Genomic DNA, 13,826 nt, shown 5'->3' with positions numbered 1-13,826 from the left:
TCGTTCAGTGTGACATGGCGAGGCCAGCTGTCTGTGCCTCACAACCTCACCACAGGGGTGCCCCAAGGCTCGGTGCTAGGACCCCTCCTCTTTGCCATATACACCACCTCACTGGGCCCGATCATCCGCTCACATGGCTTTTCATATCACTGCTGTCTTGTGTCGATTACGCACATTTTGGTATTTTTTAGTATTTATAGAGCTTATTGTGTGTAATCACCGGGTGTCATGACATTTCACAGCATATATGTATGAACGTATGTATATGTATGTGACAAATAATCTCTTGAACTTGAACTTGAACTTGTCTCGACGCGGATCTCGGATTGTCTCGCTGCCATATCCACATGGATGAAGGATTATCATCTTCAACTACATCTGGCGAAAACGGAACTGCTGGTCTTCCCAGCCAAACAAGGTATTTATCACAACATTGATATTAAAATCGACTCTCTATCTCTTGTTCCTACCAAGGCTGCAAGGAATCTTGGTGTCATTATTGATGACCAACTGACATTCTCGGACCATGTTGCCGCCGTCTCCCGGTCCTGCCGCTTCGCACTACTCAACATCCGAAAAGTCAGGCCGTACCTGAGCCAATATGCCACTCAACTGCTGCTACAAACCTTGGTGATGTCCCGCCTCGACTACTGCAACGCCCTCTTAACAGGCTTGAGGCCTGTGCGGTGAAGCCACTTCAGATGATACAGAATGCGGCGGCGCGACTGGTGTTCAACCAGCCAAAGAGGGCACATGTCACTCCGCTGCTCATTGAGCTCCACTGGTTACCATCAAGTTCAAGTCTCTGATGCTGGCCTACAGAGTGATTGCTGGGAATGCTCCCACCTACTTAAATGCTCTTGTAAGAGCACATGTTACCCCCCGGATGCTGCGCTCATCAAATGAGCGTGGCCTGGCTCTGCCGGCCATACAACCACGGCAATCCAGGTTATTCTCATTTGTAGTTCCACGTTGGTGGAACAAGCTGCTAAAAACCACCAGAGCAGGGACCTCCCTCTCTGTCTTTAAGAAGCACTTGAAGACCCAGCTCTTCAGTGAGTACCTCCTGTCCTAACTTACAATTACTTAGCACTACTTAGCAGTATTTATTGTTACACTAATCTCTGTCACAATGTAGCTTGAATGTTATTCTCCCTTGTAAGTCGCTTTGGATAAAAGCGTCTGATAAATGACTCAATGTAAATGTAAATGTAATAATATAGTTAGTGTATATACTGCGTATGTATATACTGTACATAATGCATTTGTAACAGTTAACATACAAACAACACTTACAACACTTGGAGAGGGGTTGACAATATAACAACATATAAACTTAAAGAATTGAGAAATATTTGATTTGTTTTGACGCTAATTAACGATTTTGCGTGTGAGACAATTTCCCTGATGGTGACGTCAGGTGGGAGAAATCGGGGTGATGCTGCATTCAAGTCAACTCGGATAAATTCCCCCCCCCCCGCCTGGAAAAGGCGCCGTAACGACCATTCAAGTCGGAATTCCTTGTAGGAATTTGGGGACGGATCGCTCGCATCGTGCTTTACTGACAGAACAGATCTGACGTCACAGCAACGTGGTTATCACTGAACACACTTCATTTGTATCTGTTTAAACGCGCCCAGCTTGGGACTTAACTTCGCCGTGGTTGTGCTCCTGTGCAGATGGGTGTAGAATTCACAAAACGAACAAACAAACACACGTTTGCCGCGGGCGCCATGTTGGTGTGGCTCGAAGGGGGAGTCGGAATTCCGACGTCCTTGGAACGCAGCATATTTCTTCGTCGGTGCGTGAAATGGGGGAACTCAGGTAAAATCATATAAACCGGTTCAACTAAGCAAACAGGTTCTATTCATTTTACAAATTTGTGCAATGTCAATATAAAACGAGCAGCGACTAGAAGGCCGAACAGGTAGGCTTCACATACAATCTCAGTAAACATACACACATTAACAATTTAATAAACACACTGGTAATAAACGATGGACTCGATTGGACCGTAGGAATTCCCACATGACTTGAATGCAGCATTAACATTACGTCACCAGCGCGGAAATAGCCCAACAAATATCTAAGTGGTAATAGTCATTTTATTTTGAGATATATAAAAACTTAATTTATTCTGTTCATTGACGTATTTTGTTATCGTGTTAAAAGGCGTAACAGTTAGAAATGTGTCGTTGTTCATCTGTAATAATGTCATAAACACACGTTTCCTCCAAACTTCACTCTTCCAGGTTCAGCGTGGATACTGTGCTTTTGAGTTGGGGGCAACCGCAAATCCCCACATGACACGAACGCCGCATAATTCAAAAGACTCCGTTTCCCGTGATGCTTCGCTACAGAAGGACGTTGCGCAACGCGCCATCTTTGGTGTTTTCCTTCGTTCTGACGGCTTGCTGGTGACGGAGCAGGGAGTCACTGTGGCGCTGAGACCCCGAGACGGAGCGTTATCCGCTCGGTTAACGCAGAACAACGAATGGAGCCGGCGGAACGTGGCGCTATCGTCAATCTAACGCGGAGCAACGACGGTTTTCACGGAGTTTCGGAGGCCCGTTGCTAGCTGCCGGAGGTCCCTGGGCTAGCTGGTGGACTTGGGGCCGAGCAGCGCCTTGTGGTCGGTGAGTCCCACGGTTCTTCCCCCGGTTTAACTGGTAAATAAACCCCGACGACCGGGCAACCGGGCCGATAAACCGTGACCCAAGGCGCCATTAAAACGGCCAAAGTGCCCAAAATGACTCCTGTGGCGACTGCTCATCAGCGCTAGCGAGCTAATGTTTACCAGCTAGCAGCCAGCAGGTTGGTTTAGCTTCTGGGTTTCAAGTTTCAAAACTCTACATTTTTATTAAAGTCACATACACCGCAAGTACTGGAAACATAGATAACGTCATAATATACACCCAAACCAGGAGAATATGAATGCAAGAAAAGCAAATAAAATAAACAAACTATATATATATATATATATATATATATATATGCAAGGAATATCCATAATCAAAATATATATGTATGTACAGTGTTTTTCAGGGGGTCATACTCATGATTTGCGTGTTTCTGTTAGGTGGGGCAGGTGGTGGTCTTGGGGGCGGTGCCAATGCCAGCTTTGCACACAGGGATTGAAGGTCGGCAGCGGCTCCCCTCCATGTGAAGGACCTCCAGGCTGAGGTGTGTATCTGGGACGCTCGCTTCCTCCGCCCTGTGGAGCAGCCGCTGTTGGGCCAACGGGTGATCCACTGCCTCCGGACCCTCCGGCCCCTGCGCCGGGGGATGTTACCAGGCACCGGTGACGTCAGAGAGTTGCCAAAGTCCACCTTTTTGTTTTCCGCCGTTGAGTTACCATCTTAATTAGAAATGCCCAACCCGACCGACCGACTGGAAAAACTTGTGCTTTCGGTACGCTGATAGATGAAGAACCAACGGGTAACGTGTACTTTGATGCTGTCAGGACTCCCACGTTCCCTTTGGTGTTTTTGATCAAGCACCGACTCAACACTATCGCCTGATTTCCTTGCTGCTCGAGGAACCCCGTAGGCCAGACCATGAATCGCTACCTCCCAGTGGCCAGGCAGCACTTTCTGGGCGCCCTCGCCAGCACCAGCGTGGTGGTGAAGTCCATAAGCGCCGTGGTGCTTCTGCTCTACCTGCTGTCATGGGTGGTCGACACCCCCGACACCCTGGGCATCACCCCTGGGTACCTCTTCCCACCAAACTTCTGGGTGTGGACGCTGGTGACCCACGGGGTGGTGGAGCAGCACGTTTGGGGTGTGGCGGCTAACCTGGGCACCGTCATGGCCTGCGGGCGGCTGCTGGAGCCGCTGTGGGGCGCCCTGGAGCTCCTGATCTTCTTCGCCGTGGTCAACGTGTCGGCGGGCGTCCTGGCTGGCCTCTCCTACCTCCTCACCTACGCGGCGACCTTTGACCTGGATTTCCTGTTTGCTGTGCGAGTCCACGGAGGCCCCGGGTTCCTGGGAGGCGTCCTGGTGGCACTGAAGCAGACGATGGGAGACACGACGGTGCTCAGAGTGCCTCAGGTGAGACTACCGTGAGGTCAGAGCCAAGCAGAGAGGCTCATGGGATAGCTGATAGGTGCTAGAGGCTTAAAGGGTCATCCAGTTCTGCATGCTAATTGTGTTAACTCGATACATGGCTGCAGATGGGTTTCAATTAGCCTAGCGCCGGTGAAATTATGGAAATGCACCTCCAATGCATCTAGCGTCTTTATGTAGGGTAAACAAAACAACTATAAGTTAGATCTTGGTTTTAAATGCAGCTACATCCAGAACCAAACTAAACTATAACTACTATAAAAAGTGAATTTCCCTCCAAAAACTGTAGTATCGCTTTAACTTTGGGTCTGCCCGATGAAGGTGACAATTCACCACACACGGTGGCTGATGTCTCCAAAATCGCCAGCCATTTCCTCTGAAGAGTTGCAGTTAGTGGTTTAGAATAGAATAGCCTCATTTAGCGACTCATGATGGGTCGGTCACCTGCCTGAGGCGGCCGAGGGAGCAGACACATCAACCGGCGTCTGATCATCACTTCCCCGTGTGGCTGTAATGTAAGAACGTTTTGGCTGAAACTGCATTATGATGCCGAATGAAAAGCTTATTTAGACTGTGGGCCGCCATGCCGTAGTTTAGAGGTGATCAATAGAGAGTGGGAATGGGATTCTCGTCTGCCAATAATCACATGATCGTGCAGAACACTGTGATAATGAGGTTTGTGCCCGGACAAAATAACAAATCCGAGACTTGGTTCACACTGATACACACACAAACAGGACCTCACACACAGTGAAGGGACTGTGAAGCAAAGTTAACAAGTTGAATATTATACGATGGAAAATGAATACCATATTGTACTTATTCAGTGTACCCTTTACCTTGAATTCACCCAAGTTTTAAGTCAAGATAAGACTTTATTAATCCCTGTGGGGAAAGGGCGTGAGAGCAGATAGATGCAAATTAAAATGAGATAAGAAATAACACATATGTACACATCCACAGACACCAAGCTAACATGAAGTGGCACTGTGCTAACTCGCAAGCCCAAAATATTCTTGTGGTGTCTCACAACAAGGTCTCTGAGATCCCAGCTCTCCTTCCTGTTAGGATGCATCACTGTAAAACCTTTTTTTTTTTTTCAAATATCTGTCGCAGTTGCATATATGGGCTGTGAATTTACAATATTTCTTTCTATTTTCCACACATTACGATACAACATACATTGAGGAGAAACAGATTGATGAACATTAAGAAACAATACAACAACAGATACAGCATTGTATTCAAAACCTAGAATACTGTGATACAACCAAGTACATGGGAGCTGGAAGTAGGGACAACAAACCATGTTTTTCTGAGCTGTGTTTGCCATCCATAAATGAAATACAGTGGTACCTGGCCTACCACCGCAACTACGACCACTAATCCAAGACACCAGCGGTGATAGTCGCAAACATCTGGATCCACTTGCGACCGACTGCTGCAAGATACGACCGTGGAAACGTGCAGTCAGCAGCCACTCAGCAGCCAGTCAGCAGTCAGTCAGTCAGCTGTCAATCAGTCAGCAGTCAATCAGTCAGTCAGCAGTCAATCAGTCAGCAGTCACTCAGCAATCAGTCAGTCAGCAATCAATCAGTCAGCAGTCACTCAGCAATCAGTCAGCAGTCAATCAGTCAGCAGTAAGCCAGCGGCCAGTCAGTCGGCAGTCAGTGAGTCAGCAGTCAGTCAGTCAGTCAGTCAGTCAGCGGGCGACCTACATGGTGTGTGCACGTAGTTCGTGGCTTATCGATACTTTCATATTTACTGTGTTTGTTCTGTGTATTTTGTTTATTTTCACCCTTCATGTTTTCATAATTTATACTGGAAAAATTGCTTCGACATACGACTGTTTTAACATACGACCGTTCTTATAGAACGGATGACAGTCGTAAGTCGAGGTACCACTGTATCCATGCAGTTATTATAAGAATGCAGTATTAGAAACCAGTGTATCGGTGTTTTCTTGCAGCCTTCTCTCGTATCAGACCCCAGGAAAAACAACTTCTGCTAAAGAAATTCGATCAAATACATAAGGATTCAGGTTCCTGTGTTGCATTTATTCTGTGTTGCATTTAGTTGTGATCCATAAATAGATTTTTATCTCCGAAATAAGCTCTCTGTCTCATGATATAATATACAGAATAATGTTTTGTATTCAGATAGTGGTTTAAAAAACATGCTTAAAAGACTGAGGCCTCCTTCTCTCGTGTTGAGCTGACGTCATATCTGGCCACAGTTAGTTGTTACTGCGCGTGAAAAATGTTGTTCGAGGGGTCAAGAGTGATTCTGAAGCGATTCACGAATTTATGAATAAATGATGAGAATAACAGAACAAAGGTATGACTTGTGAAGTGCCGAATGGCGGCCCTCCAGACCGGCGCGGTGTCCTGGACGATGCTATCGATTGCAGTTGAACAAACAGAATCAAAATCTCCGTGACATCCAAGAGGAAATGCGGTTGTGAACTGTGATTCAGAGATGCATCCTCTCACGAGCTCTCAGCATCCCGCACAAATCCAGACGCACCTTTTTGGAGCATTTGCATTGGCAGCCCTTTGCATTGTCAACAAAACCACACGACTGAACAGATTTCCACCAAACCGCTGCGATGCTATGTAAGTCAGACTTAAACTCATTGGGGCGGTTTCACAGACGGGGTTTCATCTACAGGTAATCCTACTCAAATCAGTCCAGAATTTAAAGGGGACCTATTATGTTTTTCCTTATTTTCTGTCATATATACCGTTATAATGTATCGTATGTTCATATTAGACGTGGGTAAAGTGTCAAATAATGAGGTCAACCAATGGCAAAGTAATCGCTGTGAACAAAACGCTTGGTTTTCTCTGCACGAGTTGACGTCAGCTCATCCTGTGATTCATATGATCACCTGCTCCATCGGATCTGCTGTACGTCTCTCTAAACAAAACAAATGAAAATAGTGTGTTTTTATTGAAGAGGAATTTATTTATTTTATTTTCCGATGTTTACATGAAATAAAAAATCCCTGCGTGTGCGTCCCGGTGCATCCCAGTGCGGCGTCCTCGTCTCAGACAAGCCTGGAGCTCGGCAACCCAAGTTGGAACAAACTTTTAAATGAGGCCTCGATGGGTCGATCTAATATGGGTGAACATTCAGTAACTGGATTGCTTTTTTCTTGCTTCAAATTTGTTCAGAAACAGATTTTGGTGTACTGATGAGGTTGAAGCATTCCAATACAATTTATGCTGTGTGAAACAGGATAGAAACATGGAGAGATGGATGAGTCCACACATACTTGGTGCACCAGTGGATAGGCTGAGATATAAGATGGCTCCCATGTAGGCGAGAGCTGTAAGGTCCTCTAAGTGCCACGTGCTAACGAGGTGGAGAGGATCAAACTAAAAGTTTACAGAGTAAGTAAAATAGAGCCCGAAGTAAAGCTCAAACCCCCAGAACCTCATTGGCTCAAGGGGCTTGGCTGCTCATTCACAATTAAAGCTACACACACTTAAACAGCCCGTTTTGGAACAGTCCGGCCTTAGAGGCATGTCACATTGGCCCGAATGCATCATCTGAGTGGTATTTTCATCAAAAAATGCAAAAACATGTTTTCGGGGCCGTAGAGACCTATGTAAACGTGTAAAAAGGAGCATAATAGGTTCCCTTTAAAAAAAGAACCTCTTTCTGAGACGTTGCTTCATTTGAGATAAATTTGCTCTCCACTAGGAGCCGGGGTTAAGTTAGGGTACCCCTAAGAACCCAGACTATGGGACAGTCATGAAGGACTAGTCAGCTCCTCCTGTATGTTCTTATTGTCGATAATCAATTTTCTATACGTTACATCCAAAATAGGTTTATGTATTTCATCAAGGTTATACTCACGCTGGCATGTCTATAGAAGCTTGTTTATTTAATGAAGGATCTTTCTGTGGAATTTTGTTTGCTAAAGCTATACAACAATAGTACATTTATTTACTTACTGAGGATACTGCTTATCCATCTGGTACTTTAATGGTACTCTGGTTGGTTCTTTTTATTATATTTTTATTTTATTTATATATTTATATCATTTAAGAGGAAAAACTCAAACAAAGAGCAGAGCAGAGTTCACGCTGCTTTATTTTCTGCGCAGTACGCATGGAGAGGGGACGACCGGGTGCAATCTGTGCCTTGGTCTCCTGGCGCGTGTGAGAAGCAGGCAGAGGGAGGTGGCCCCGCCCTCCTCGCGCAGATCTCCATATCTCCAGTGATGGAGTGAGAGAGTGGAGAGATGTCTCTTCTGATTATAGTGAAAATGCTGCTTAGACAAATATCTTAATGTTATTGCAAGTTAGAAACGGGTTATGTCGCCTAAATAAATAGAAAATCCTTTTCCTTCATTTCCCCAATAACGTGAACAGTTCCGGTAACGTCGGAGCTAGGTCCAGTATTTGATATCGTCTAATCACTCAGCCCCGGGGCCCGTTTAATACATGGTCTCGGTACCTAACCCTAGGCCCGTTCCTCTGCCCCCCACCGCCACCAAACAGTAGAATATTCTCATTTAGCAGCCGAGTCCGATTCAACTGACGAAATTGGGAGTCGGGTACGGCCCTAGTTCTATACAGGCAGCTGCTGTAGGGCTGGACCGTCTGCCAAAACATATGATATATTTCCATTTACCATGAATAGAAATGACACCCAAATTAGATGTGTTTTTACTTTTAAATTGTTGAATTCCTATCCCATTTCCCTTTGATCACTTCATGATACTGATACAGAATTCTATGAAATAGTCAAACAACCAAATATCGTAGAAACCATCGTGGTAGATGTTCAAATGCTACACATCTGCCTCGTTTTGGAACCCGTGTCCTTAAACCCGGCTCTCCCTTTGGGCTCCCAGGTGAGGCTAAAAGCGGCCCCGGCTCTGGTCCTCCTCCTCGTGGCCCTGCTGCGCCTCTCGGGGCTGCTGGAGAGCGCCGCCCCGCTGGCCGCCTACAGCTACGGCGCCCTGTCCGGCTGGGTGTACCTGCGCTTCTACCAGCGGCACAGCAGGGGGCGTGGCGACATGTCGGACCACTTTGCCTTCGCCAGCTTCTTCCCCGAGGTGCTGCAGCCGGCCGTGGGGCTGCTGGCCGGCCTGGTGCACGCCGCCCTGGTGAAGATCAAGGTGTGTCGCAAGATGGTGAAGAGGTACGACGTGGGGGCGCCGTCCTCCATCACCATCAGCCTGCCGGGGACCGACCCCCAGGACGCCGAGAGGAGGAGGTGAGGCCCGGCACTGCTCTGTGGATTTGCATGACGGCTCCCATGTGACGCCGACATTTAATACATGATAACAACAGTGTTTGGTTTGTCATCTCAGAACCAGAAGCTTGACTCCTACGTGGAGTCTTCTCGTCTCGGAAATGAAATGTTTGGATCGTTGAGTTCATCCTCCCTCTCCCTTCCTCTATCTCCTCCTCCTCCTCCTGCTCCCACACTCTTACCACCTCGCTCTCTCTCTCTCCCTTTCTCTCGCTCCCTCCTCCTCCTCCCCTCTTTCTCTGCCTCCCTCAGACAACTGGCCCTCAAGGCTCTGAACGAGCGTCTGAAGCGCGTGGAGGATCAGTCTGCGTGGCCCAGCATGGACGACGAGGAGGACGAGGAGGAGGACGAGCTGCGGAGCCACTCGCAGCCGCTGCTGCACCCGTCCACCTCCACGGCCAGGCCAGCGGGGGGCGACGCTGCGCCCCTCTCCTCCTCCTCCTCCTCCTCCTCCTCCATCTCCGTGGCGGGGACGCAGGGCGGCGGCACGCAGCACCCCGAGTCCAGCATCATCAGCTTCCAAGACGCGCACTCCAGATCGTAACCGAGCGACCCCCACACACACACACACACACACCTACACACACACACACACACACACACACACACACACACACACACACACACACGGGTTGTCCCTGCCACATTGAGTGTCTTTGACTGCTAAAGCTTTGTAAACATGTTTGTTGGGTGATGGACACTCGTTATCGCTTCACTTCACACTCAGTGTTTCTTCACACGTGGAAACAGTTGATGTGTGCTGCGGGGAGGCGGGGCTCTGAGGATCTGGCCCGCCCCCCAAAAAAACGACTAAAGCCGGACCCGCCCTTCCGGACTTAAACACGATGTACTGACATGTCGTGTGTGCGTCTCTTTCTCTCTAAATAAACGACAGAATGGCTGTACAAGATTATTTTTCATTTTATCATTATTAATATTACTATTTTTCTTTTGGCCACAATCATCTGCTCCGATCAAAAATCGATCAGTGGCGAGACGCCCTGGTTCCGCTGCGCTTCGGATCAGCCTGAAAACGTGGAGCGGACACATGGAAAGGGCTCCAACCAAATTGGAGGATAATTTTCGTTCAGGAATCAAATTTGGGGATGGACCCGGGGTCTGTTCACCCCTCACGGACCTGGCCACTCGGGTCCGCGACTCGGACCCGAGGCTTCTGGTCGGGGGGTTTCCGTTGGTGGTGGAAAGGAAGCTCTGGAGCGGATCGGACTGGACTGGCTGACACTGCTCTGATGTTTCTGGGGCAGAAGACAGAAACGTCCCTTTCTGCATCTCTCTCCTTCTGTGTCATTATTCAGTGGATTCTACAAAGTGTTTTTCAATCTTGTTTTTTGCTCTCTCTCTCTCTCTCTCTCTCCCGCTCTTTAACTTAAGATTAAAAAAAACGCTCGTCTCTTTTCCGCCTCCATGTCCATTAGAGAATGTGCGCTCTTCCCTTTGTCTCAGTGGGGATGTAATGTGGTGTTACACCCACGGGTCTGTGGAAAAAGATAATGCAGGCTTTGTTTGGGGTTTTTTAGCAGCCGTTAGTTGGATTTTCCTGGCTATCAGATGCACTGTGTTTCTTTTTTTTTTATGTTGACAATAAAAGTAAATGAAATACATGGTGCTTGTATTTGGCCCAAATATTAACTCTTCACCTTCTAACGTTAATATTTCACATTTAAAAATCATTTGAGGGGTTTAATGTCTAAATGCTGCACTGCCATCATTGAGGAATTGAGTCTGGTACGAAAGAGAATCTAGAGAAGTGAATTTAAGTTGAGAGAATGTGTGTCTGCATCGGGGAGACGGCCATATTGGCAAGGTCTCCCATGTCCTTCACATCTGCACCTTGGTGTTGGTTTAATTGGAGTAACTAGCATAGTGCTGGTCAGAGTATCAACTGTTTGTTGTAGGACGGAGATGGTGCATACATTTGATATGATTTTTTTTCTGTTTTTTGTTTTCTTTTTCTCCTTCATAAAATCTATTCTATGCCCAGCGAGAGTTGATGTGACTGCTGGAGACGGCGGTCTTCTCCTAAAACTAACGGTCACATGAAACCCCGGGGGAGTCGGTCGAAGCTCAACTGTCTTGACCACACTGTTGACCAAACAGATTATTTTTCAATTTGTGATGGCCACTGAGTTTTTAATCAAATGTTCAGGACGTCGCCAATAAATACGATTTCTAAAAGCTGACACCTGTGCTTTTTGTTCTGTACATTTCAGTGAAGGGGATTTAATGTAATAAAAGTTTTTAAATGTGTTTGTGGCGCCCAACCTCATCTGTCCACCCAGCCCTCAAATCAGAAAGCTATCTCTGAATAAAACTGTTATGTATGAATGAGTCCTTTTCCAAATCTTTTTAAGGTCTGAAAGAAATATGCGATTTTGAAATGGTGCTTAAGAGCGATTGTATAAATTGTTGCTTACTTGAGCTTCCTTGGAGAAACCAATGGTTTGGATTTATCAGCCAACCCGCCAAGCCTTTCGATATTCTCGATAAATCTAGTAGTAAGAAATGTGTTTTTGTCAGTTCCAAAAAAAGTTTAATATCTGTTGTTCTGAAATTTACATTGCAGTTGCGATGTTCTGTCAGTCCTTGTAGGTCACAGAACAGCAGGATTCTGGGATGGCAGCATTGATCGTGGCCCCCCTCTGAGCCTCAGGGGCCACATCAATGACAAATGTGGTCCCAAAAACATCCCTGCACCCAAAACCTCTCATCTCATCCAGGGACGAAACCAGGATTCCACCCGGGATGTTCAGAGTGTTTATAAAATGGATATGAAAAAATACATAATTGTAAGCAGGAATTTGTTGAAAAACAAGACAGACCGATCGATAAGGTACCCATTTTGGAAAACTCATGGAATACACATACATACATATAAAGTCATGGACATACTGTAATTGTCCAAAATGCCCTTTTAAACGAGCTGTCCTGGAAGAGTATTATTCTCGAGGTATGTGCGTGGCCACGCCCAGCTCCAAACTGGTAATCCGATTCGCTGACCACCCGACAGTGATAGACCCGATTAGCGACAACGACAAGACGGCATTACAGCAGTGCCAGGAGAACAACCTCGCTCCACGTCGATAGGGCCGAGGAGCTGATGGTGGACTCCAGAAAGGGTGCAGAGAGGCTGGACCCCACCACCATCAACGGATCCCCCGTAGAGGGAGTCAGCGGCTTCAGGCTCCTCGGCGTCTCGCATCACCGAGGACCCCACCTGGGACAAGTGCACCGCCCACGTGGTGAAGAAGGCACGGTGATGCGACGCCTATTTCACCTCAGGCGGCTAACAGAGTTTGGCATGGGGCCCCAGGTCCCCAGGCACAACCCGAAGCATCCTGAGGCTGCAGAGGGTGGTGTGGACACCCCGGAGCATCCTCAAAGCCCCCAGCCACTCAGCCGCCTCAAGGCCCCTCAAGGCGCAGACCAGCCGCCTCAAGGCCCGGACCAGCCGCTTCAAGGCCCGGACCAGCCGCCTCAAGGCCCCTCAAGGCGCAGACCAGCCGCCTAAGGGCCCGGACCAGCCGCCTCAAGGCCCGGACCAGCCGCCTCAAGGCCCCTCAAGGCGCAGACCAGCCGCCTCAAGGCCCGGACCAGCCGCTTCAAGGCCCGGACCAGCTGCCTCAAGGCCCGGACCAGCCGCCTCAAGGCCCCTCAAGGCGCAGACCAGCCGCCTAAGGGCCCGGACCAGCCACCTCAAGGCCCGGACCAGCCGCTTCAAGGCCCGGACCAGCCGCCTCAAGGCCCGGACCAGCCGCCTCAAGGCCCCTCAAGGCGCAGACCAGCCGCTTCAAGGCCCAGACCAGCCGCCTCAAGGCCCCTCAAGGCCCAGGCCAGCCGCCTCCAAGACAGTTTTTTCCCACTAGGCAACAAGGCTTATAAACAATAGACACTACACACAAGGCACATTATTATGATTTTACGACATTATGTTCATGTTGTATTATCGTATTCTTATTTTCTTTTTATTTCCTATTGTAACTGTGTTTCTATGTTTCTATTGCTGAGATGTTGAGAATATTCATTTTAGTATGGAAATGTGTATAATGCCACATTTAATGAATTTATCAAATGTCAACTTGCTTCCCTGGGAACACTGTCACAGGGTCAAGGGTCAGTTGTCAGGTGTTTTGGCTGATTCTTGTCAGGTTGAAGTTCACCCGTGGAAAACAGGGAACCCCGACCGAGACTTTATTTTCTGAAACATCATTTATGTTACTATGGATCATCTTAAATTTTCAGTTCATGAAATCCCCTTTCACTGTGTGTGTGTGTGTGTTACCTAAACTGACCGCCAGGTAGAGCAGTAGGTCTGGAAGACCATTGGTCTGATGATTGTGGTTTAAGTTCAATTCCAAATTCAAAAGTCGTATTTATGTATTTAGTGTATGATCCACAGAATAAAATAACGTCCCATATACATAGCATAGTATGTTATTCAAACAGACAATGGGCAATTTAAAACAGTGTATT

The 13,826-nt window shown here is 47.5% G+C and overlaps 1 protein-coding gene across 1 annotated transcript; it reads left to right on the top strand.

Annotated features, from left to right (window-relative positions):
• The first annotated feature begins 2,428 nt into the window (after positions 1–2,428).
• Positions 2,429–11,623, top strand: tmem115 (transmembrane protein 115). The gene is made up of 4 exons (XM_080015855.1): positions 2,429–2,636; positions 3,080–4,049; positions 8,932–9,296; positions 9,588–11,623. Exons 2-4 carry the CDS (start codon positions 3,558–3,560, stop codon positions 9,877–9,879), a joined length of 1,149 nt encoding a protein of 382 aa, XP_079871981.1. The 5' UTR covers positions 2,429–2,636; positions 3,080–3,557; the 3' UTR covers positions 9,880–11,623.
• The last annotated feature ends 2,203 nt before the right edge of the window (positions 11,624–13,826 follow it).

The sequence above is a fragment of the Zeus faber genome (genome assembly GCF_960531495.2).
Source record: "Zeus faber genome assembly, chromosome: 15".
Classification (NCBI taxonomy): Eukaryota; Metazoa; Chordata; class Actinopteri; order Zeiformes; family Zeidae; genus Zeus; species Zeus faber.
Note: the sequence above shows the minus strand (reverse complement) of the source record. Positions and strands in the feature narration are given on the sequence as shown.